Here is a 23,126-nt window from a genome sequence, read left to right on the forward strand (position 1 = left end):
ACACCAGCCTGGTGTGGATGGCCAGGCCCAGTGGCCACCCCGTGCAATACCACACCATGAAGTGTGTGTGGCCCTGATGTCTCCTGCAGCTGTGCCAGGGGGTCAGCAAATGCCCAGAGTGACAGCAGGTATCTTCCCGGCAAGCAGACTGTGGGGCCACACCGCACGCTCTCCTTCACGCCTGTCTGCAGTTCTGCCCACTGAGAAGACGGGCAAGGTGGCCGGCCAACCTGGCTGGTCAGGGACTGGGGATTCCCTTCGGGAGCCAGGCTTTTGCCGGTCAGACTGGGAAGGTCCTAGGGAACCGTGTGGTTAGGCCCTGGGGACAGCGTACAGTCTCAAGCGCGGTGTCTGGTGAGACCCTCGGGGATCAGACAGGCTGGGTCCGGGAGCCAGCTGGTGACACCTGGCGGCCCTGGAGGCACCTGTGCCAGACGGTTCTAGAGCCACTCCGCGCCATCCCTGTGCCCAGCGTCCTCAGCAGGAACATGGCCGAAGAGACCGAAGGCCTGCTTACCCAGGCGGAGGGCCCCTGATGTCGGCAGCAGGGGGCGGCCCTGAGTCTGACTTTACAACCCCCAGCGAGTTCCGTGTCCTTCAGAGGACAGTGCGGCGCTGGTCCCCAGGCAGGGTCCCGCCCCGTGCACAGTTGCAGGGGGTGGCGGGTGCGGAGAGATCTCCGCGCCCATCTCCTTGCACAGGCCCCAGCAGGCTGGGAGCCTCTTCCTGAGGGACTGGTGGTGTCGCCTGCGTCATAAAGACGCTTGTGGATCCTGCAGGTCGTGTTTTGTGTCTCTGAGGAGATTACCATCCACGAAAGCAGAGGGAAGTCTGCAAAAACCCGAGCCCGAGGCCCCCCAGGCCAGGCACGCTCCCGCCCTTCCGGTCAAGAGCAGGGGCAGTGAGGGCTGGGGGCCACGGGCGTGTCTCCTGGTGGTGTCACTGCTCCCAGCCCAGGCCCAGCCTCCGCCTCTGATCCCCAGAGTAGACCCCCAGCAGGGTGCCCCGGGGGTGCACCATCGGACAAGATGCAGAAATGGTGCTCGTCGCCTCGGGTCTCCGAGTAAGCGCTTTTCCAGGGTTCACTGAGCACAGAGTCACAAGTTCAAGTGTTCGGGGCATAAAACACACTCATTTCCCGCATCAAAAATACAACGTGATTATTTGAGATTTATTCGATCCTTGCCCTCCGAGTTTTGATTAGCGGAGAAAGTACACTCCCTTGCCGCCACAGGACGGCCAGCGAGGCCCAGGCCGCAACCATTAGCACCCTTGCACGTTTGGCTCAGGTAGACAACCCAGTTTTCCAGCCCCCTCTGTTTCCTGCATCAGAGTTAATGGGGCAGACGGCATCTGCTTCACTTCAGCAGCTGTGGGACCAACAGGCGGCAGAGGCCTGCACAGGGGCTGGGGCCTGGGACCCGGGATCCTCACGTGCCACCGAAAGCCCTCCCAGACTGTGAAGCAGAGCATCCCACAGAACAGGTGGGCTGGGAGCCGGGCCCGTGTGGGCCTGAGCGCCCTCCTGCTGACGCAGCTCTCTGAGGGCAGGGGCCATCCCTTCCCAAGAGTGTGGCATCTGCCAGCCCAGCACACTCTGAGTCTGCACCATGCTCCCGGGTAGCGTGGCAGGAGGGGCCCTTCCCTGCCATCCCCGCTTTGTGGAACTGGCCTTGCCCCTGGTGGGCTGGTTTACTGTGTGACCCAGAGGACCCCACAGCTCCCTGCCCAGGACTGGGGGCCACACGGTCCCAGAGAGAGCATCCCCGCACCTCCTGGGGCCTCCGGTTGCCGGCTGCCTGGCTGAGCTGCTGAGAAAGATGCAGAGGAGGAACAAGCCACTGGGGAGTGGGGGCCTGTGACCGTGACGGCAGCAGATCTCACGACAGAGTCAGCAGAGAAGGCCCTCGCTGCTCCCCCAGAGATGAGACTGGCCAGGCCCCGTGGGCAGAGAGAGGGTCCCCGTCTCACACTGTGCCTGCTCAGTCAGGACTTGGGGAAGGCTCTGGGTGCTCGGGGGACCCCAAGGGGCCACGGGCAGGAAGCCCTGTTTTTTGCACCTACCACCTGAGAGCTTGCCCTTGGCGGACGCCTCAGTGGGAAGGGCAGGCCAGCCTGTGGGCCCCCTACCTGCCTGGCGGAATAATAAAGCACTCTGTCACCTGCGAGCAAGAGGCCTGATAAAAGCAGAATATTATCACGGGCTCCTTGATTAGGAGGCAGCTGGGCACTGGAGGCTTGGTAACATTTATGAGCAAACATAATTTATTTCTGTTCTCTGATTACGAAGGTCGAGGTGGTTCGACCCTGCCGGGAAGGCCTCACACACATTATCTGCGCAAGCGGGGCTGGGAACGAAAACACCGGCGCTCATTAAAAGCGAATTACTTTGTTTTGTGAAGATAGGAGATAGGAGGCCTGCTGGAGGGGGCCCGGGGCCCCAGGGGCTGAGGGCCAGGCCGGACCGGGAGGAACCCTGCCGCTCACCTGCAGACAGCAGCACTGAGGGCCGTCTTGGAGATTTGGGCAATTTGGAAAACCCTCAGGGGGGTTTAAGCAGTTTTGAAAGCCAAGATCAGGTGTGTGACTTACGGTGTCTTCCCTGCCTGTGAAAACAAAGGGGACAGTTTGAGAGCCCCGAAACTGGCCCGTATTTCTGGCTTTCAGCTTAGCAGAGGCCCCAACACTTTGCATGTGCTGCCTTCACTGTTTGAAGCAGCAGTACTGGCCGGCCTCTCTGTTCACTCCCGCCCCCAGGGCCCCCTGGGCCTGTCCCACCTCGACTCACGTGTCTGAGCTGCACTGAGAAACACAAGCACCTGGAACAGAGCCAACGAGCTCAGTCCTTCCCCTTGCTGGACTCTTGACTGTGACGACTCGAAGCCAGGTATGGGCAGGTCACCAGCTGCTGCAAATGGACTGTTGGCCACAGATAGGGAGTGGCCAGGTAGGAGAGTGGTCAGGGGAGAGACGGCAGGGGCCGGAGCCAGTGGACCAGCATGGGTGTGTCTGGGGCAGACCCAGCTCGCAGTGGGTCGTGAAGACAGGACTGAGGTGACTCTGGGTCGCCCATCGGCTGAGACACCTGGATGGATGGTGATACCTTTGCCGAAATGGGGAGGCTATCAATTGACCAGGCCCTTTTTCCGTGTTCTTCTCTACACTGGACACAGTGGGAAGTTTTTTTTTAAGCCAAACACAGCTAGAATGGCAAATTCAGAGAGAAGAGGTGTATGGAGCTAGGGGAGAGGTGGGGAGTGTCCCGTGGGGACAGGGAGCTGGAGGTGGAGTGTGACTGCACTCACACCTCACAAGAGGTTCCAGCGGTCGGTCGTATGGTATGTGTATCTCACCACAAGGAACAGCCCTGGCTGGCGTGGCCCAGTGGACTGAGCACAGGCCTGCAAACCAAAGGGTTGCCGGTTCAATTCCCAGTCAGAGCACAGGCCTGGGCTGCAGGCTGAGTCCCCAGCAGAGGGCGCACAAAAGGCATCCACACATTGACATTTCTCTCCCTGTCTTTCTCCCTCCCCCTTGCTCTATAAATAAATAAATAAATAAACAAGTAAATAGATAAACAAATAGATAAACAAATAAATAAAAACAGAGCCCAGCCCCACAGCGTGTTAGTTGTTTTGCACCGTCCATTCCCCCATTCTCCCTCAGAACAGAACCCTGTCCTGAGCTCAGCTCATGGCCGAAGGCAGTGCTCCCTGCTGCTCCCCGAGTGACCCTGTGCCGCTGGTTGCGGCCCTGCTGACAGTTCCTGCTCGTTGCCCTGACTGGTGGGACTCGGTTCCTGGGGTGTTGTCCCAGAAAGCGAAGGGTTGTTAGTTCAATCCCCGGTGGGGCAGCAGGCCTGGGTTGCAGGTTCGGTCCCTGGTCGGGGCGTGTACAAGAGGCAACCGATTGATGCTTCTCTCTCAGCACCCATGTTTCTCTCTCTTCCCCTCTCTCTAAAAATATATAAAAACTAAAAAAAAAAAAAGATTTCTGGCCAATCAAATGGATGTGACAATGCCACTTTCTGAACTGGGAAGGGTGCACACTTATTTTTCCTTTGTCCCTGTTTAAAAACGGGGACCTCAGGCTGCAGTCCTGAGCCACGGAGGGGAGGGCCTGGGTCCCGGGTGCCTGGCGGTGGAGGGGGGCAGGTAGAGCAGCCCTGGGCAGCCTGGGTTTACGGGAGAGAGATGGGCTTCTGCCTGAGAAAGCTGCGGTGGCTTTGTCTCTCCTGTCCCCTGAGCCCACCCTAACCCTGACTGATGGAGTAGCTCGGTGTCGGGGGGATGACACACTGGACCGTTGTCTTGAAGAGGATGTAGTTATGCACAGGACGGCGGCCACGCAGACTTCTCCAGAGTGCTGCCTGCTCCGCCACCCTCCCGGGCCGTCAGCCTGCAACCTGCCACACTCGGGGCCCGCAGCACAGGGCATGGCTCTGCGGCCCTCTGCTCTCTGTCCAGTGCTTGACAAGCAGGGCTCCTCCATGATGATCCCCGAATCAGGACGGCGGAGCTTACAGCTTGGGGGGGGCCAGAGCTCAGTAATGCTCTGGAGCAGGCGGCTCATGACAGTGAGCCGTGCTGGGGGTGCGCGTGGGGTGAGCACTTTTCCTGGGCTGCTGGCCACCCAGAGGGCAGTGACCTAAACAACAGTCCTGATGAGTCTCCTGTGGGGGGAGGGGGGTGGACAGTGCAGAGGGGGGCACTCAGAGGACTCTGGTGGCTGCAGGTCTCCATGTGACAACTGTCTCACAGGCATTTACAAGGCTCCGGGCAAGTCCCATCTGTGAATGTCCCATGGGTCGAACAGGAGACGTGTCCCCGTGGGAGGCATGGAGTTGGGGACAGCAGCAGGCACCAGAGCTGGGCCCTGCTCCCCGCCTCACCTCCACCATAGGAGTCCCCTGGAGAAGCTGTCACAGCTGTGGGTGGTCACAGGAGCCGACCTGTCCCGGGAGGGCAGTCTGTGCAGAAAGGAGACCAGCAGGCCCCTGGGGAAGGAGGGCTCGGGCCTCCTGGGGGCCCAGCAGGAGGAGCTGCTGCAGGGCTGTGTCCCTGTCACCGTGCCTGTGCTTCTGCACAGCCAGCCCACAGGACAGCGCTGCCGGACCCCACCCAGCGAGGGTGGTCCTGGACCCCTGGCTGGATCCGGGGTTTCACTCCCACTGCTGCCTCCTGGCTCCTGTCCTGGTCCCAAGGAATCATAAACCCCCCCCCCCCCCGTCTGCCCCCTCTCCTTCCCAGAGCAGCGGGAGCTCCGACTGCAGGGACCCTCGCCCCAGCAGGGGGCGCTCTGAGCGGCACTCAGGTCTGGGGGCCAGGGCCTGGACGGGCACCTGCCCTACATTTGTGGGATCGTCCCAGGGGCCACGCGGCCCCCAGCACATGACCAACCTCCTGTGTGTGAGCCGGGAACCGAGAGTCCCCATCCCACAGCCGGGGACACGGGGCACAGGTGGCTCAAAGGATCTGTCTCGGCCACACACCGTCCCAGGTGTCCAGGCCCCAGGGTCTCATCCTTCTCCCCAGCCCTCTGCTCCGGCCACAGGAAGTTCACCAGGGTGACAGGCTTGCAGCCTGTCTGGAAGGGACGAGGGACAGTGAGGACGGCAAGTGCCCAGATGTAGACACACTGCCCGCAGGGGCTGTGAGGGGCCCCCAGTGTCACCGGGAGGTCGGAGAGCGAGTGCCGTCCATGTCCTCGGCGCAGGGGTGCCCGAGCCCCTCCTTCCAGAGGTCTCCCCGAGTCTCTAAAGAGAGTGTGCGTCTTTTTAGGTGTAAATTTCGTTGTTCTCTTTTATTTTCCAGGGTGGTCTTAGAATGTGCCTAGTAATTATTAAGATTAAGAAGCCATACACCTAATACTAATCCAATGTTATATGTGAATTATATCTGAATAAATCAGACACGTGATCTCTTTCTGTCTCAAAGTTCCACTCCCGCTCCACAAACATGCCTGTGTCTTCTCTCTGCTGGGATATTCACCCACCGTAACAGGTAGGAACATTGATAAATAGTCATGTGCACTCAGGGTAAATATCCCCTACAATTCTTTTTTTAAAGGTTTTATGTCATTATTTTAGAGAGAGGGGAAGGGAGGAAGAAAGAGAGGGAGAGAAAACATTGATATTTAGTTGCCTTTCATGTGCCCCCTACTGGGGACCTGGCCCGCAACCCAGGCCTGTGTCCTGACTGGGAATCGAACCAGCAGCCTTTCTGCTAACCCACTGAGACACACCAGTCAAAGCTCCTGAGGTCCCCAGTGCCTCTCACCCTCTCTCCCTCTCACCCTTGAAAGCAGGCAGCCCGCTCTACCACCCGATTTCTCACGGTCCCGTCACTCCGTACAGCAGCAGACTCCTGCCTGGTGGCAGAGAGAGTGGCAGCTACGTGGGTGACGGCTGTGCTCAGTGCCTCAGGTTCCGTCCCCCCTTGGTTCTGCTTCACCGCGACCCCCGTCCTGCACACGACCTATGAGCCCTGTCACACCATGGAACTCAGGGGCCTATTCCGGTTCTTCACACCTTCTCTTCCTGCTACAGCTCCCGGGGGCGGTCTCTGTCTGTTTCATTCACAATGTATCCCTGTGCTTAAACAGTAGCAGCTGTTCCAAGGGGACTGGCTGAGGGAGGGAGTGTGTGGATGGACTTCCCAGTTTGCTACTGCGGTCTATTTTGAGGGCGAAGAGGCTGCAGGGTCACACAGGTCCCCAGTCCCAGGACACATGGGAACCTGGCGGCAGCCTGTGGAAGAAACTCATCAGGAGAAATCCACCAGGTGATGAGAGATGAGAAAGAAGTAGGTGTCACAGACCTGGGAAGGAACACGATTTGCGTTGCCTTCACAGATTTCTCCGTTTATGTCACCTGCGGGTTTCCTGTCATGGTGCTGGCTGCTCCAGCCTTGCCCTGGAGCCTCTGCGGGGGGTGGCCCCGGCCGTGGTTAGCAGGGCACACCTACGCCCTCACCTGCTGGCCTGCCTGCGCCCCCCAGCCCACCACCGGCCCCAGAACCACCCCGACTGCCTTTGTCTTTCCTTCTTCTGCAGGGCAGCAGAGAGGACAGCGTTGTATGGAGGGAGAAAGGGTATTAACCAGGTGCACCACTGTATTGAAAAGAGACAAACGAAAACCAGAGGGTTAACAGCAACGGGGTCGCTCTGACCACGGCAGGTGAGCACCCACCCCAGTGCTCTGACCACACACACCCCAACTTCCCAGAGCTGCTCAGGTGCCCCTCCAAGTGCCGGGTGTCGGGGTCCCACCTGGCCAGGTGGGGACGCCCCTGAGCAGCAGGGAGCTGACAGGTCGCTGCATCCGGGGGACAGCGGAGGGGCCCCAGTGCAGCGCCCCTGGCCTGACCCCACGCCCTGCCCGCCCCAGATAAGGCGGCTGCCTTTGTTCCTCCCCAGCTGGGTAAACCGCGCCCCCAGCCCATCGCGGCGGCACCCTTTGTGCGGCCCTGCACCGTGGACAATGGCCAGAGCAGCCGCACCGAGCCCGACACCTTGCTTGTGTACACTTGGGGGGCGGGGGGCGACCAGGTGCAGGGGCCTCGGAATGCAGGGTCGACGCGGGGCCGGCGGGAGGGGGCTCCCGCCTTCTCTGGAGGGGGTGCGGGGATAGCAGGGGTGGGGGTCTCCCGTCCTGGGAGGTGGAGACCCATCCTGGTCTGCCTGCACCAGGACCCCATACCAGGGACCCCGGTGGCCGGAAAGGGCTGGCCGGGGGTGGGGGTGGGGGTGGGGTGGGGTGGGGAGCCGGGGGCTGTTTCTGGTTGGCGTCCCGCGTGGGACACACCTGGAAGGTCGTAAAGTGATTTACGAAGTGAAAGTGTTGAACGAGGCCACCAGCTGGAGGCCCGGCCCGGCAATGCGGGTTTTATTAGGTGCCCTATTACGGAAAATAAACTGTAATCCGACCATAAAAACCAAATCTGAAAAACATATTTGCCCTCGTGGCCTGCAACGGGCTGCATTCCTGCTGGAGGTCCCGCCTCCGGGGGGATTAGTTTTATTGAGGGAGACACTGAGCGAGCAGGACTTTGACACGGGGTGGGGGCACCTGGGGCCGGCCACCCCAGGACACTGCCCCCCCCCAGGGCCCTACCCCCCCAGGGCCCCTCCCAGCGGCGTCCCCTCCGCCAGCCCCACCGCCCTGCACCTGGGGGCCTCTCTCACCCTGAGTGCAACTCCGAACTGCCCTCCACCCCCGGGGGAGGGGTCACAAGGGAGGCCCCGGGGTGGGGGATCCGTGAACCCGCAAACCTGGGAGGTGCTCCAGGGCCCCATGCTCTCAGGACCGACTCAGGCGGTGGGGACTAGGGGCCAGGTCCTCCCTTCCTGGGCCTTGTCTGTGGTCAGGATTTTCCCGAGCAAGCCTGCCCTATCTTTAGTGGGGAGGGGGAGGGAGAGAGGGAGGAGGTGGAGCAAGGGAGGGAGGAGGAAGAGGGAGGGAGGAAGGTCTGCCTTTGTTGTGACCACCTTAAGCATTTCACACCGAGTGTCCGGTCCAGTCCTGTTAACGGGATACATTTCGTTGGCAACCGATCTCTGGGACTGGTTCCTCGGGCAACACCCAAACTTTCGCCCCCGTTTGACAGCCCCCCTTTCCCTCCTCCCTGCCCCTGGCAACCACCCTTCCACTCTCCGTCCCTCGGAGTTTGACTGTGTCCGATTCGGAGTAAGGAGAGCGGTGCAGCATTTCCGTGGCTGGCTTGCTCTGCTCAGCACAGCCTCCTCCAGGCTCACGGGCCGGGCCGCGGCGTTTAGAAGGGGTCCTTCCTGTGTGGGGCTGGATAACATTCCATTCCACGTCCTCGGCCCATTTCCTCGGTCCATCCATCCATCCATCCATCCATCCATCCCGGGACCGGCCCCCCGGGCTGCTTCCACCCCTTGGCCGTCGAGTCTCGATACAGCGGCCACGGGGACCAACGTCTCTCCCAGGTCCTGCCTTTAATTCTTTCTGGACACACACCCAGAAGCAGGTTGCTAGCTCATGAGATACTTGTAGTGTGTATTTGATTCTTTCCTTTTTTTTTTTTTTGGTAGGGACGTCCAGGCTGTTTCGATAGTGGCTGTGTGCACTGTTTTACGCTGCTACTACCCGTGCGCAGGGTCCCAACTTCTCCCGTCCTTGCCGACATTGCTTCCTGTCTTGTTTCGTGTCTGTGACAGCCGTCCTAGACGGAGATGCGGCCTGCGCTTCCCCGAGAAGCAGGGGTGTTGCGAGCCTTCCTCGTGCTGTGTGGGCCACTCAGGGTGTCTTCCTCCTCAGAGAAACGTCCTTTCCAGTCCTTTGTCTGTGTTTACACTGGATTTTCGTCGTGGTCGCTGCACGGCATGGGTCCCCCCCCCCCCCGCCCGCTGTGGATGTTGGGCCCTTAGCAGGGATACGGTTTGCAAATGTTCTCTCACTGCCAGGGCACCTTTTCACTCCGTCGCTGGGCTCCTTTACTGCACAGAAGTGTTGACGGTTAAGTTCTTCTATTCTTGTTTCTGTTGTCTGTGCTTTTGGCGTGGTGGACAGTCTCCGAGCTGACTGTGCCCAGTGGCCTCCATCTGGGGACAAGGTAGGGAAAGCCCAGGGCGGGGGACACAGGCCCGCTGGGGTTGGTTCTGGCCACATATGCACTTGTCACACTCGGTTCGGACCCTGGGCGCCTGCAGGACTGGGCAGGACACCCGTGGGCTGTTGGCTGGGGAGGGGAGGTGTAGATTGGTTTCTCTGTTGCGAACAGGATTCCTTCCCATCCTTTCAGTTCTGCTGGGGACGTTGCACAGGCCACAAACAACCTGCTGGGGGAACAAAGGGGGGACCTGGCCAGGGTGGGCACCTCGGGTGGGACCCTTCAGAGGGTGGTCGGGGCAGCCCTGTGGCACCAGGGAGGGCTCCAGGCCAGAGGCCCACCGGCCCGCCAGGAAGCCTGGGCTTGTCTGGAACCCATGGCTGGTCGTCTTTGAGCCGGGCCTCGGTGCCCTGGTGCTGGGAACCACCCTCCGGGCGCAGGGGGCCTGCAGGACCAGGGCTGCGCCGGCGGGCGGGGCTCATTACGCGGGATGAATTGTTCGCTGTGCACGGAGTGGGCAAGGACGAGCCAGTGATTGTATTTAAATTTGCTATAATTGATTTGGGGAAGAGCTACTGTGACAAGAACGAATTGATCATTAAATTTATTAGTGAGATAAATTCCGCCGCGATTAAGAAGCTGGCTGGAGCGCCGGGGCCGAGGGCCGTGAGCGCTGCCTTCCCAGCCGCCAAGTCCCCACGCCAAGCCCCGGCTGGCTCGTCCGGGGCGGGGGCGGGACCATAATAATGATGTCCCTCAGTGCCCCCTTCCCCTTGTCGTGGAGGGAGCGGGTCTGTCCCCCAGGGCGAAGGGACAGAGCCACGCTGAGGACTGAAGCCTGACTCCAGGGCGGCTGCCCAGCGTTGCGGTGGGGGCGCCGATACTGGGCCACCGAGCAGGGGACGCGGGAATAAACTCCAGATGTGGAGCCAGCCCGGAAAGTGATCGCTGCAGGCTGAACTCACCGAGGTATTCGAAATTAAAACGAGATACACACAGCTTGCAGATTGCTTTTAACCTAAAGGCACGTTCCCTCCTCTCCTACCCACCCCTCCCTTCGCTTCCCCACCAGTTGCAACCCCAGTCCCGTCCCCAAAGCACCTTTGGACTCCGAGGCGGCCAGGCCCGCGCCCAACCGCTGCTCCCGCCGGGCTCCCGCGGTCGCGCCCGGGCCTTGGCTGGGGTTGAATTTTATGGAAGGAGCCCGGGGTGATAATGAGCTGCCAGAGAGGATATTAATCTCACCCGGGCCTCGAGGCAGAGGAGTGGCCCCGCTGGCCTGCGCGTAATCACCCGAATGAAACGCCAGGCCCTTCTGAACTCATTTATCAGCCGGGAGCCCGGGGAGCGCTGGGGGAGGGGGCGGAGGAGCTCACCCCGCGCCCAGGCGCCGGGTGGGAGAAAGAAGGAGAAAGGCACGAAGGAGGGAGAAAGAGGGGTAGTGTCCCTGTCTCGGAAATCCTCCAGGCCCCGGAGAGGCCCCGCTCAGCGGGCGGCGGGGGCCGGGGAGCCGGCCGGGCGCACGCGGCGGGCATGTGCGGCACACATGCGCGGGCCGGCGGGTGATTGATGGCGCGTTGCGGAGGTTTGTTAGCCCGGAGCAGGCCGGGCGCGAAGCCTTTCTGTCGCCTACTCCGTCAGCGCGGACGTTTGCACGCAGATCCGAGAAAACTGGGCCGGGCCGGCGCTCGGGGGGGTCCCTCGCTGGGGAAGGAGAAGCGCGGCCCTCCGCGACCCCGTAGGGGATATGCGCGCTAGCGGGCGCCCTGGCCACACCGACCCCCAGAGCCAGTCCGGCTTCTTTTCTGAAACATTCAGAGGGTGTCTCCATTTCGGGAGCGCCAGGGAAGCAAGAAAACAAACACAGGTCCAGAGTCGCTCTCCTGGGTTTCGGCATCCGGGACAGATGCAAGGCAGGCATCTGGACCCGCGCACACCTGGCCTCAGGTGCTTTCCCCGGCACTTCGCACCTGCGACTCGCCAGCAGCAGAATCCAGTTCCCCGCCCGCTCAGGGCGCAGAAGGAGGCGGTCCTCACACCCGGCTGCGAACCGAGATCCATATTCTCACCTCCAGCTGGGAATTGCCCCAGGGAGGGTGGGGGGACCACCATCCCTCAACAACAAAAATGGTAAAGCTGGTGCCCTAACGCCCCCGCAAGAGATCTGCACGCTAATCCAGTAAAAAACCAATTTATTTTACATTCCATCGCGGGCGATGGGAGAAGCTAAATAATTTAGCATGCATAAGTAGACGTTTCTTTTTTATATATAAATACAATGTACAAAAATAAAGACAGTACAGTTTTGAGATTTCCAGCAGTCTGCACGCCCATGACATAGTTTTCCCCGCTAAGATACATAAGCACAAAACATTTTTTTCTTTTTTTCAAGACTCAGAAGAATGGCGTTTCCAGAGAAGGGTTCAAGTTTCCAGGTCGTTTAACACTGTAGGTTTCTGCCTTCTCCATTCCGGGCGGGGAAGCTGGGAGGCCGCCCCTGGTGGCTGTGGCTCTTCTCGCAGATACCGCTCCCCGACACTACCCGAAATTAAATTGATAAGAACAAGAGTTCAAGTTCGAACCCGCTGGGCCTGCCTCTCTGTCCATGGAAGGGCAGAGAGGGGCTGTGGCCCACGCGGGCAGCCCCCAGGACGCCTCGGGAACTGGAGGTCCGGCGGTGGTGGCCGCGAAAGGCGCGAGGCCTCAGCGTCCAGGCATCCCTGCGTCCCTGTCGCAGGCCCGGGTCCTACTGGGGCGGGGGCTGGTGCCCGGGCCTGGGGGGCGGGGAGTCGGCCCCGGAGGAGCAGTCGGAAGAGGCGGCGTGCGTGCTGGCGCCGTTGCTGTAGGGGAAATGGTCTTCGTCCTCGTCTTCCTCGTCGTCCTCGGGGTCACTGTCCCTCAAGTCCCGCAGGCGCCGCGCGCTGCCCTTGTCCGCAGGCGCCGGCGGCCCCAGCAGCCCCTCATCGCCCTGGTCCTCCGCGGCGCCGCCTCTGCCCGCCGCCCCGCCGCCCCTCTGCTTCTCCGCCTCCTGCGCCGCCTGCTCTTTCGCCTTTTTGCTGCGTTTCCACTTCATCCGCCTGTTCTGGAACCAGATCTTCACCTGGGGGCACAAGGGGGTCAGACGCTGCCCTTTCCACCCGCTTCCATACCAAGTCCCCGCCGCGAGTGGGGTTCAGGTCGCAGGACTCAAACTCCAGGGTCCGCTGTGTCCCTACCCAGAGCCGGGATGGGGCTAGAACCGCGACTCCGCCGGCGGAGCACCCCATTTCTGCGGAGGAAGGTCAGGGCAGCTCCGCGAGCCTGCGAATCTCAAGATGTCCCCTCCGCTCTTTCTGGAACAGCTCGTCTCTGGCAGTGGCCTGGGGCTGGCCGCTTCAGGACCCGGCAGGGCAGGGGCGTGGACTCGCAGCTCCCTGGGCCTCGCCCCAACCCACTGAGTAAGACCTCTGGGCGCAGAATCTGAGTCCTGGCCTGGCGGGCGCACTGCACTCTCCCCGCACCCAATGGTGGGAAGGAAGCAGCCCCGGGGGCTCGGGCCGCAGGGTGGAGTGCAGAGAGGTGACAGTGTCCCCAGAGCCCAGGAGGCGCTGGGGAGCTGGGGCGGGCAGCTCACCTGGGTCTCCGTGAGCATCAACGACGTGGCCACCTCGAAGCGCTTGGGCCGAGACAGGTACTTGTTGAGCTTGAACTGGTGCTCCAGCTCCAGCAGCTGCTGGCTGGTGAAGGCGGTGCGCGGCCGCCGGCACTTCCCCAGGAGGTTGGACTGGGCCTGGGCTGCAGGGGCCAGCGGAGAGGGACCCCGCGTGAGGCGCAGCCTGGCTGTGCTCCCACTCTCAGGGCCCCCCACCCTGGACACCCTTTCCGTCAATGTCAACGGCCCCTCCCCAGGGGGCTGGTCAGCTGGAGCCCGGGCTCGAGGCTGGGTGGAAGCAGATGATTCAGGTTTGATGGGGCCAGATCTTTTTGGGCCTGGGTGTCCGATTCAAAAGAGCCTATTACCCAGGTGCGCCCTTTCCACCTGCGGGGAGGGGGCCGCTGGCAGGAGGGAAGGGTGGCAAAGGCCAGACACAGAGGCCTGAAGGGTGCGCCACCCCCACCTCTCACTCGCCTGCCTCAACTCAGGCCCAGATCCAAGCGCCCCCCCGGGAATCACTGCTTCTTCCCCAGCCGGGGGCTGTGCAGGCTTTTTAAGTACAAAGGGGGGAGGAGAAAGGGAAAAACTCGGAGGAAGGGGGGGAGGAAGGACTAACTCTGGCCCTACACGGGAGTGCTAACCAGAGACCTTCCCTCATTGAAAATGTTTTCTTCACAACCTGCCCCCCAGGCGTGGAGGGACTGGACGGAGGAGCCTGGAATTCTTTTCCGGACGATGCTCATTATGCAAATGAAAGACCAGGGCAGGGGGGACTCTGCTTTCCGGGCACTGAAGGGGGTCCCGCACTTTATTTACACAATTTCACGCGGTTCCAGCACAGGGAACTTTATGACTTCAAAACGAGACTTCCCTTGATTTCCCAGGGGCCTGACAAGCGTCAGACAATAAAAGGAAAGAAAGAAGAAAAGAGGCCGGCCTGCCGAGGAGCAGCGGCTCCCCTGGGAAGGGCAATTTGCTTTATGGGAGGCCCCCGCCCCCTGCTTTAAGCTAAACAAGGCCCGAATTCCCACCTCGACAATGCAGGACAACTTTAATTAAAACCCCGGCTCCGAAGGGACCATTTGGGAAATGCCCTGTGCAACAGCACAGACGGCCGATTAAAGGAGCAGAACGGGTCTTCCGGCGACCAGAGAGGCACCCGGACACATTCCACACCCTGGCCGGCTCCTAACCGCCCTTCAGGGCTCCTGTCCGCATTCCTTCCTGGACTGAGAGCTGCCTGGGTGTCCAGTCAGCTGCCTCCGGGTCAAAATTTGGAGCCAGAGATGGGCAAAGTGCGTTGGCAAAGGGACGTGGCTCTAAGCAGTTTCCCGGGTGACCTTGGGCTCCATGAAGGCCAGAGACAGTGGCTGGGTGGCTGCAGAAGCCAGCACCCAGGGGGGCCAGTGGGGAAACCGAGACTCCCCCACAGTGGGAGGCTGCGCGTCCCGGGCTCTGGGGAAAGGCGGGTCAGAAGGAGAACTCCAGAAGGGGTGTGCTGGTCACCGGGACCCCGAGGGTGTCCTGGGTTTGGCTGACCGGAGACCACCTGTGTCTTCCCCGCTGAGAAGTGAGAGTGAGTTCTCTCTTTCCTTTGTGGGGGCTCACAAGGGAGAGACTCCCCAATGGGAAGGGGCGGGAGCAGAGCTGAGCAAAAGGACCAGGGCGGCCACAGGCGAACAGTGCCTTCGCTGGGGTTTTCGCACGGGGCCGCGACTTCTGCAGCCCTCCGGGGCCCTAGCTTTTCTCTGTTTAGTCACAGCCACGGCCTCTAACAGAGGGATCTGAATGCTGGCAAGTGTTTATTTCTGTTTTCTTTTTGGCTTTTTCCCTGTCCCATGTCTGCATCTCCTCAGTCTAAACAAACCCAGTCAGACAGAAACAATGGGGTCTCTTTGTTTGGGTGTTGGGCGCTGGAAGCACGGAGCCTTGTGCATCTTCCTCTGAGCCTGGCGGGTGGGGCCTCGGGGAGACCCCCGGACTCTCCACAGTGCGCAGCCCCCCAAGCCCGGAAAGCCAGGCCGGGCCTCCGAGGGCTGTCCTACTCGGGGGATGGCGGACACCCGGCTCTCAGTCCACCGGTTGTCTGTGTTGGAGGTAGCCAGCCCTCCCTCTCTCCTACCTAGGGGAGGGGGTTTGCTTCTGTGTTGGGCACCCCCAATTCAAAACGGGCACCTGCCACATACAGTCCCTGCGGTGGGGTCCCTAAAGGAGGGCGCATCTCCCCGCCCACACGGGCCCATGCGCCACCGCTGGGGTCAGGTCAGCCCAGCCGCCTTCTGGGCTTCGCACTGTGGACTCAGCGCGCCCTTCCACGGGCAGGCAGAGCGCGGGGAAGGATGGGAAGCCCTGGTGTCTCTGGGCCCGTTTATCTCCGGCTGCTCCCTCCCTCTCTCTCTCTCTCTCTCTCTCTCTCTCTCTCTCCTGGGAGGGCAGGGGGGTCTCTCCGGACCCCAGAATGTGGGGCAAAGTCACGCCTGGTTCCCCGGATCGGAGCGCCTGGTTCCCGACCCCCAGGCCTGCCAGAATCAGGACGCTGCCAGCCGCTCCTTGCCCAGCCACTTCCTTCTTCCCCGGGTGCCGGTTAATCATTAGATTTTAGCCTCACTCCCCCAGCGGCCTCTGACCGTAGAAAGAGAGAGAAGGCAAGGTCCGCGCGTGGCCATTTTAATAATTTGCTGCCGACCCTGCACCGCGTAGCCCGCACGGTCCTCGCAGGCGCCGGGCAGAGCGGGGCGGCATCGCTGCGTGGGCAGAGCTACCTCGGAGCAGAGAGCCAGAGGAGGGCGGTGCCCGGTGGAGGCGGATGGATGCGCGAGAGAACCGCCTGTTCGGAGTCCCTACCCCGAGTTTTCCTCCCTCCCGGGGCCCGAGGGCTGCGCGGCACTCACAGTTAAAGTCGGGCATCTTGGGCAGGATCATGCCCGCGGTGGACGCGCGCAGCCACTGGTCCAGCTGGAAGGTGCCGGCACCCAGCTTGATGGGGTCGACGGGGTGCGCAGGGTGCGCGCCCTGCACCTGCGGGTACGAGTAGGAGAGCGCCGGGTGCTGGCCCGCTAGGACCGCCGCCGCCGCCGCTGCGGAGTAGCCGTAGACTGGGTGGCCGTAGAGCGCGGCTTGCGCCGGGAGCCCCGCGCCACCCTGCGCGCTCCCCGGGTGCAGCCCCAGCGCCAGGCTCCCCGCGGCGGCGGCAGCAGCGGCGGCGGCGCCTGGGTGTGCGTGGTGGTGCGGAGCCCCGGGCCCGCCGCCTGCGCCGCCCGCGCCCAGGAAGCCTGGCTTGGGCAGCAGCGCGCTGTGCGCGGACAGCAGGCGCGGCGGCGAGGGGCTCTCGGCTCGCAGGCGGTCGGCTGGCGCCGTAGGCGGCTCCGAGGACGTGGGGCTGCAGCCGCCGCTTGTCCCACTGCTCGCCCCGCCGCCGCCCGGGCCAGAAGCGGCAGCCGCGAGCGAGGTGACCAGGGCCAGCGGCGCGGACTGCGCCGAGGCCGCTCGCGGGGGGTCCACTGCCAGCAGCGCGTCGATGCGGAAATTTTTGGATTTTTCCATCGGCTCGTGAGGGGCTGGCGATCCGGGCCGGGTGGCGGGTGATACGACCGTGTGCGGAGGCGCGGAGTCTGCGTGGCGTGGCAAGCCCGAGGGCTCGGTATTGTTACGATGATTATTTGCCAATAATCAAAGTCGCCGCCGGAAACTCAGCCGAGAGTGACCATGTCCAGAGCCTCCTCCGCGAGGGCCCCGCCCCGGCCGCGCTCCCACGCGCTCGCACAAACTCCACGCGAGTGCTGGGGCGCCGGGCGGAGGCCGCTGGCGCCGTGCTGGGGACCCGCGCCCCTGCGCGCACTTGAAGCGCAGCGCGGCCGCGGATTGGCGCGCGTGGGGGGGCCCGGGGAGGGGCGCAGGCCTGGCCATTGGTCGCAGGGCGCACCTGTCACCGTCGCGGCCGCCCGCCGCCCCGCCCCTGCGCCGCGGGGTCCTAAACAGCCCGGGGTGTCGAGCTGGGGTGGCAGGGAGGGGACAGCTACCAGGGTTGGAAAGCTGTGAGGAGCAACCTAGGGTCTCTGCTCACTTTCCTTGGGGTGCTGAGCAGGGCGGCAGGCACTGGCGACCCCGGGTGACCGGGGGTGGCCCCCATGGCTGCCAAACTCCAGACTCCCAGACACTGGTTCCCGCTCTGAGCCCGTGTCCCCCAGGGCCAGCAGAGCGCGTCCTCTCCCGCCGCCTCACCAGCGGGAGAGTTCGTCCACTTCTGCATTGGGGCACCCATGCTGCTTCCAGCGCCAGCCGCCCTGCCCAGTGGTTGCAGCGCAGAGAAGACCGACACCGGCCCCCAGGCCTCGCTCCCAGGTCTCCGCGGCGCGCAGGAGCGGTTCGTGTCTGTCGCCAGCCCTCTGCAGGTGGAACCTTCCCACCTCTTCTGGAGAGTGCTATGCGCTTCAAGGGTCGTGTGTGGGGCTCGTTCTTGCGCGTGTGCGCGCCAGTTTGCGGTCCACAGAGGTCGCCACGGCCCCCGCCCGGCCCCAGCGCCGAGGGCAGCGTCTGCGTGCCTGCGGCCTGCAGACTGGGGCGGCCTGGAGACCAGTCTGCCTCGCGTGCAGCAGGTCCGCGGTGGCAGCCCTTTCTTTCTCTCTGCCAGGGATCCCCTTGGGCTCACAGGACACTGTGCCCGCCTCCACCTCCGGGGCAGGCGTTGCCCCGAGGCTGGCCGCACTGACCCAGTTCGGACGACGCTGTGGGTGCCCCACTCCGGCCTGCAGCGCCCAGGAAAATCGGCCGGAAGGCTGAGTAAGGTAGTGGCGTGAGAATCCAGGCCCGTCTCTCCCACCCATCCCCCATGCCTCAAATATTCACAGTAAAAACACTTACAAGGGCTTTTCTACTCGGAGAGAGTCACCGCACAGGTAACCCCAACACCAGTCTTCTTCGTCAGTAGCGCCATTAGAGCTCGTTACTTCCCCGGACAGGTGTGGGAAGGTGGGGGGTGGAGGAAGAGGGTAGTTTCAGGTTCTAGAAGCCCGGCTTCTCCCGCAGCCGAGAGGCCAACACAGGGCAGGCAGGGGCCTGGGGAGGGGCGGAGGGCGGGACACACTCGCGCCAGGAACGCTCTGAAATTAGCAGGTTCGGTTGCCACGGGAGGGAGTTTTTCCCAAAGGTAAATACTGTGTAGGGACCGTGTCGTTTTTCCTCAAAAGGCCTTTTACCTCTGTGAGAGTTGGTTGCAGGGGGTCTGTTGTGGGGTCGCGTTTCTTTGTCCTTGCCACCGGGTAGTTCCGGGAGACGCACAGGAGTAGCCGGAGACTGGGAGGGCGCCCTGGGCCACCTCGACCTGTAGTGAATGTTCGGCAGCCTTGCAAAACCCAGCATCGACTGGCAAGTAGGAAGGACCTCATTTACAGGGGGGTGGTTCTGCCTTCCGGTGACATCTTTCTGAGGAAATAAAAATGCAGCCCTGCTTCTAAGTAGCAAGCAGGGGACACACCCATGTCCATGTGCCCGTGAGCTTTCTAGAATTATCTCCCTCAACCTCCATTTTATAAAGGGCAGGGTCAGCGAGGTTGAGACTGTTCTCCCCAGCTAACTGTTCAGCCGCAGAACTGGGACTGACCAGATGTGGCTGCCGGGGCCACCCCCTCCCTCCTCAGCCCTCCAGTGTCCCACCCCTGTGTCCCCTTTGCCCCTGCCTGGTGCCCCGGGGGAAGGGGGGCTGTGCAGAGGCCTGAGGTGCTGAGAGCTACCTGTTCTGGGCAGAAAACCCTTCACCCTTCTCAGAAGGGAGTCATGGGTGTCATCTGCCTCCCTAAGATAGAGAGCAATTGTGACCGTCCCCCGCCTCCTCCCACACACACGGAGGGCTGAGCTCCTAGGCTGACAGGCCTTTCTGGGTCTCGTCACCTCTCCCTCTGTCTGTCTGCTGGGACAGGTAGCTGGTCCCGAGGGTTCCCACCCATCGACTAGACCGGGGAGGCTGGGGGCGAGAGTGACTGCCACCTGAATTCCCTGGGATCAGCTGGATGCCCTCTCTCCCACCCAGAACAGCCACTGCCAGGGCCCCAGGGCCCTTTCAGCTGGGGACCAGTCAGCAGGCTAGACTTACCAAACACCCCCTTCCCTCAACAACAACCTTGTGTTTTGTAAGTCCCAGAGGGCTTCCTCCACGGCCCACAGTAAGTGTGCTGTCAAATTACAAAAAAACCTACCTCCCCCGTGTGCCCCCTCCCCAGTCAAGCTTCGAGCACTTCCTGGTGCACAGGCCGAAAGCCCGGGCCCAGGTTCACCTGGTTTAGCCCCCACCCGCACCAGCGGGGCCCAGGGAGGTGACCGCAGAGGCCCACGACTGCCGGTCCTGGCTGCCCCTCCAACTGCAGTGCCTCCCCGGATGTCCACACTCCTGTATTTTGGTGAATTTCTATTTCTTTGTCTAGAAAAGCCCGCATTAGACCCAATGGACTCCATGGCACTAAAGGGCTTTCCAGGGACCACGGACATGTTAAGAATGAGTGGACACACGTTAGAGGTAGGTTCTGTGCACCTGTGTGCAGATGAGGCAGTCTGGAAAGCTGGGGCCTTTGTGGGGGTTACTGCCTGGGAAGAGCTCAGGAGTGGGGTGGGCCCTTCCTGTTTCCAGTGTCCAGCCTCTGTGTTGGCCCAGCCCAGCTGCCTTTGAAGATGGGGAGGCAGGCCGGAGCCGGGCGGGCTGCGGTGGGAGATCCCAGGTCTGCTCCGGCAGGAGGCCCGTCCAGGGTCTCCGGTCGCTCCTCTCGCCCTTGGCCCGGGGCAGCCTCCAGCCAGCCCCACGGGCCTGGTGTGACTTCCGACGGCCCAGCTCCCACCCCAACCCTTTCTCTTCCAGATGGCCTTCCTCCAGGGTTCAGAATGCTTCTCCCTTCGCCCTTTCCCCCACTGCCCAGAGATGAGAATCGGGGATTTACACAACCATTTTCATGCCTGTTCCCTGCTGCAGATGCACGTGTTTGTTAAAAGGTCAGGGGAATGTGCTGCCACATCCAAATGCCCCAAATCCATCACCCCGAGGGCCTCCTGTGTTTGGAAACTTCTTCCAGATAAACGCACGGAGGGGTATGCTGACGGGTTCAGAGGTAGGACACGCGTATCGGCTTTGCCGAGCCTCGTTGCTCCCTTGGGTGTGAAGTGGGGCAGGTGCACCGAGCGGGGAACCGGCGGGCGTCGAGGCAGGCGCGGGTGGCTGGACCCTGAGCCGAGAACCCTTGGCGCCACCCGCCTGTTTCGGAGCCGAGGTTCCCACGCCGCACACCCTGGGCCGCACACAGTGCCCTCGGCCTGACCTGCTGAACTCGTGCTCTGGGTGGCGGTGCCCTTTCCTTAAACTGCGGCTTAACCTCTCAGGGTTTCCTTCGGGAAACGGGCCCAGGGGCGCTACGCCACCCGCCCCGGGTCAGGGCCTAAGCTCCGGCGGCGGCGGTGGTGCTCGACCCCAGGCGGCCGCGTCCCTAGCGAAGGTGCTGGCTGCGGGCAGTGCGAGCCTGCGGGTCGCGAGCAGCCCTGTCCCAGCGGAGAGCCGGCGCGGGGAACTGTGCGGAGGAGGCCCCGCGCCGCGAGCAGGGACCTGCGCGCCCGCCGGGGTCACCGGAAGGCAAGCCCAGGGGCGGGGGATCCGCGCGGGCGTCTCCGCCCCCAGCAGAGCGCCAGGGGTCTAAGATGTCCCACCGTTAGCCCTTGTGCTTTGATCTGCTAACCTGCTCCCTGACCCCTGCGCCCGCCTTTAAGGCGTCAGGGAAGGGTGGGAGCCCGCAGAGCAGAGCCTTGGCTCCGGCCAGAGGTCCCCTTCCTCTCCGCGCGCCCCCGCCTCAGGTCCCGCTGGGTGCCTTTCCTCTCGGCCCCTCCCTGTCGGCCTCGCCTTTTACGCTTGGATCCGGTGTCTGGGGCCTGTCCCCTCGGCCCGGGCCCAGCCCTGGCTGCGGACCATCTGCCCACACGGGGGCTCTCTGCTGGGCCTGGTAAAGGCCAGGGGACGCTGCAGGATTTCAAAAATGCGTAAAAAACCGGCAACCGACAGGCCGCTTATTTTTAGAAAATTCCTCCAGACACAAAATGTTTTTGCTTGATGCTCAGACCCTGGGCAGTCTGGTCTCCCTGCTTCCCCCGACTTGCCGGGAGTCTGGGCCTGGTGTGGGGGCCTCACGGCCGGGCCCCTGCGGACAGGGAGCTGAGCTGATCAGTTCTGCAGCTCCCATTCCCACGGGCACCCCGAAGCCTTTCCAGCTAGGTTGCGGGGGACAACTCCGCCCCCACCCCAAGGATTCAGGCAGCAAGGGGCAGCTTGTCCCAGCCCTTCAGGCACACAGTGGGGCAACTACCCTCAACAGGGAGAGAAAACACCTCTGTGTTTTTGCTGAAGGGGTTCAATGGAATTTAATTTTGTTATTGCAGGTCCCTCCTGTCGTGGGAAACAAGGTTTATAACGCCCGCCCAGGGGCGGCTTTTTCAGCAGCTGCAACCCGAGGACCCTCTCGGAACCAGCGGTTCCCGGTGAGTGAGACTCGCCCCCCACCCCAGGCCGAGGTGGGGGGAGGGTCTTATTTTAAGACCGACACCCATGAGCACCGGAAACTGTCTCCTCATCCAGGACGCGCTTTCTAAGGGCTGCAAGTAGCTGTTCAGGTGGCGTCTGCCCCAGGCCGTGCGGGCGCCTTCTCGGTCCCCCGCCCCCAGCCCAGGCAGCGGGCGGCGAGGGTCACCCGGCCGCCGACCCCAGCCGGGGCGCGTCCTCGAGGAAGAGACACAAATAACAACAGACACGGCGCAGACGCCTCAGCGCTTCGCCGCGTGAACTTTTTAGTGCCTTCGGACGCGAAATTATGGCTGAATAGTCGCGCTAATGTACAACTCCACGGCGGGTAATGGCAGGAAGTCGTCACTAATTGGTCTATTTAGCAGTTGCTGAGGTGGCAGAAGCTGTGGCTGCCGGCGGGAGGGGGAGGGGAGGGGGAGAGAGAGAGACAGAGAGCGAGCAGAGGAGTGAGCCCGCGTCTCCTCCGCAGATGGGCAAATGGTGCCTTCGGTCAAGTTCACCTCCTTCAACCCTGCCCCCGCCTCTTCCCACAGGTGTGCGTTCCAGGCCCAGGGACAGAGCTCAGGCCTGGGGCGGACTTGGGGCTGGGGTCCTGTGTGCAAATCTTGGCTGTTTTGCTGGGGCCCTTGTTCCCTCTGGGGGGGGGGGGGTCTGCGGGGAGAGGGCAGCAGGTGCGTTAGGAGCCCCGCCCACCCTGCCATTTGAATGGGGGCTCCTTCCTCCCAGAGGAATCGGAGACCCTGCATGCCCACGCTGACATGCACAGCGGCCCCAGCGCCCCCCAGGATGTCCCAAGCTGGTCACCGTGTTTGGTGGCCCTTCCGTGCAGCGGCCCTGATGGCTGTGAGAAGCATGCTGGTCTCCCCTCTGGCAGAAGGACACACTTGGGCCCTGAGGAGCCAAGGCGCTGTGCCTCCCAACCCTCGGCCGAAGGCCCCTCTCTGACTTAGGTCTGCCACTAAGTCCCGGTCCCCTCCACGTTCTCTGAGCCTGCTGGGTTCCTCCCCCGGAGCTGCAGGTGGCGGGCAGGTGGGCTGCGTGACGGCTGCGTCCAGGGCTCCCTCTTCCTGCACACCGTCCCTCCCAAGTTGGGGGCTGAGAGGGTGGAGGTGATGGGGTGGGGTGGGGTGGGGGCAGGGAAGACCCGGTAACCCGTCCTGGCCCCCTCCCTCTCCAGGCCCGCTGCCTCAGCCATATCATTTGGCTAATGGACTCGTTAGAGGGCCCCTGGTGACCCGGCCGGGCCTCCCCTCAGCCCGTCTGGGAAATCCCACCAAAAGGCTGCAGAGGCTGCGGCAGCCGCCGTCTGTCGCTACAGGAGTTCGAGGACCCGGTGCCGGGTCTTTACATTACACTAATTACCGCTGAACAG

General features: G+C 62.5%; 1 protein-coding gene and 1 long non-coding RNA gene across 5 annotated transcripts; one reads left to right on the top strand and one right to left on the bottom strand.

Moving 5' to 3' along the window:
• Positions 1 to 11,819: 11,819 nt before the first annotated feature.
• MNX1 (motor neuron and pancreas homeobox 1) lies at positions 11,820 to 16,752 on the bottom strand. The gene is made up of 3 exons (XM_037131983.2): positions 16,101 to 16,752; positions 13,189 to 13,349; positions 11,820 to 12,675 (listed from the first exon to the last, which is right to left on the bottom strand). Exons 1-3 carry the CDS (start codon positions 16,750 to 16,752, stop codon positions 12,322 to 12,324), a joined length of 1,167 nt encoding a protein of 388 aa, XP_036987878.2. The 3' UTR covers positions 11,820 to 12,321.
• Positions 16,753 to 17,012: 260 nt separating this feature from the next.
• Positions 17,013 to 22,854, top strand: LOC119039286 (uncharacterized). Of its 4 annotated transcripts, none has more exons than XR_008392767.1 (5): positions 17,013 to 17,993; positions 19,626 to 19,717; positions 20,165 to 20,300; positions 21,613 to 21,711; positions 21,809 to 22,854. It is a non-coding gene; the product is annotated as an uncharacterized LOC119039286 (long non-coding RNA). The 4 variants fall into 4 exon arrangements; XR_008392765.1 differs by having other exon boundaries at positions 17,013 to 17,600; positions 17,840 to 19,717; XR_008392766.1 differs by having other exon boundaries at positions 17,013 to 17,572; positions 17,840 to 19,717.
• The last annotated feature ends 272 nt before the right edge of the window (positions 22,855 to 23,126 follow it).

Source organism: Artibeus jamaicensis, unplaced genomic scaffold (assembly GCF_021234435.1).
Source record: "Artibeus jamaicensis isolate MK-2021 breed Jamaican fruit bat unplaced genomic scaffold, CSHL_Jam_final contig_718, whole genome shotgun sequence".
Lineage (NCBI taxonomy): Eukaryota > Metazoa > Chordata > Mammalia > Chiroptera > Phyllostomidae > Artibeus > Artibeus jamaicensis.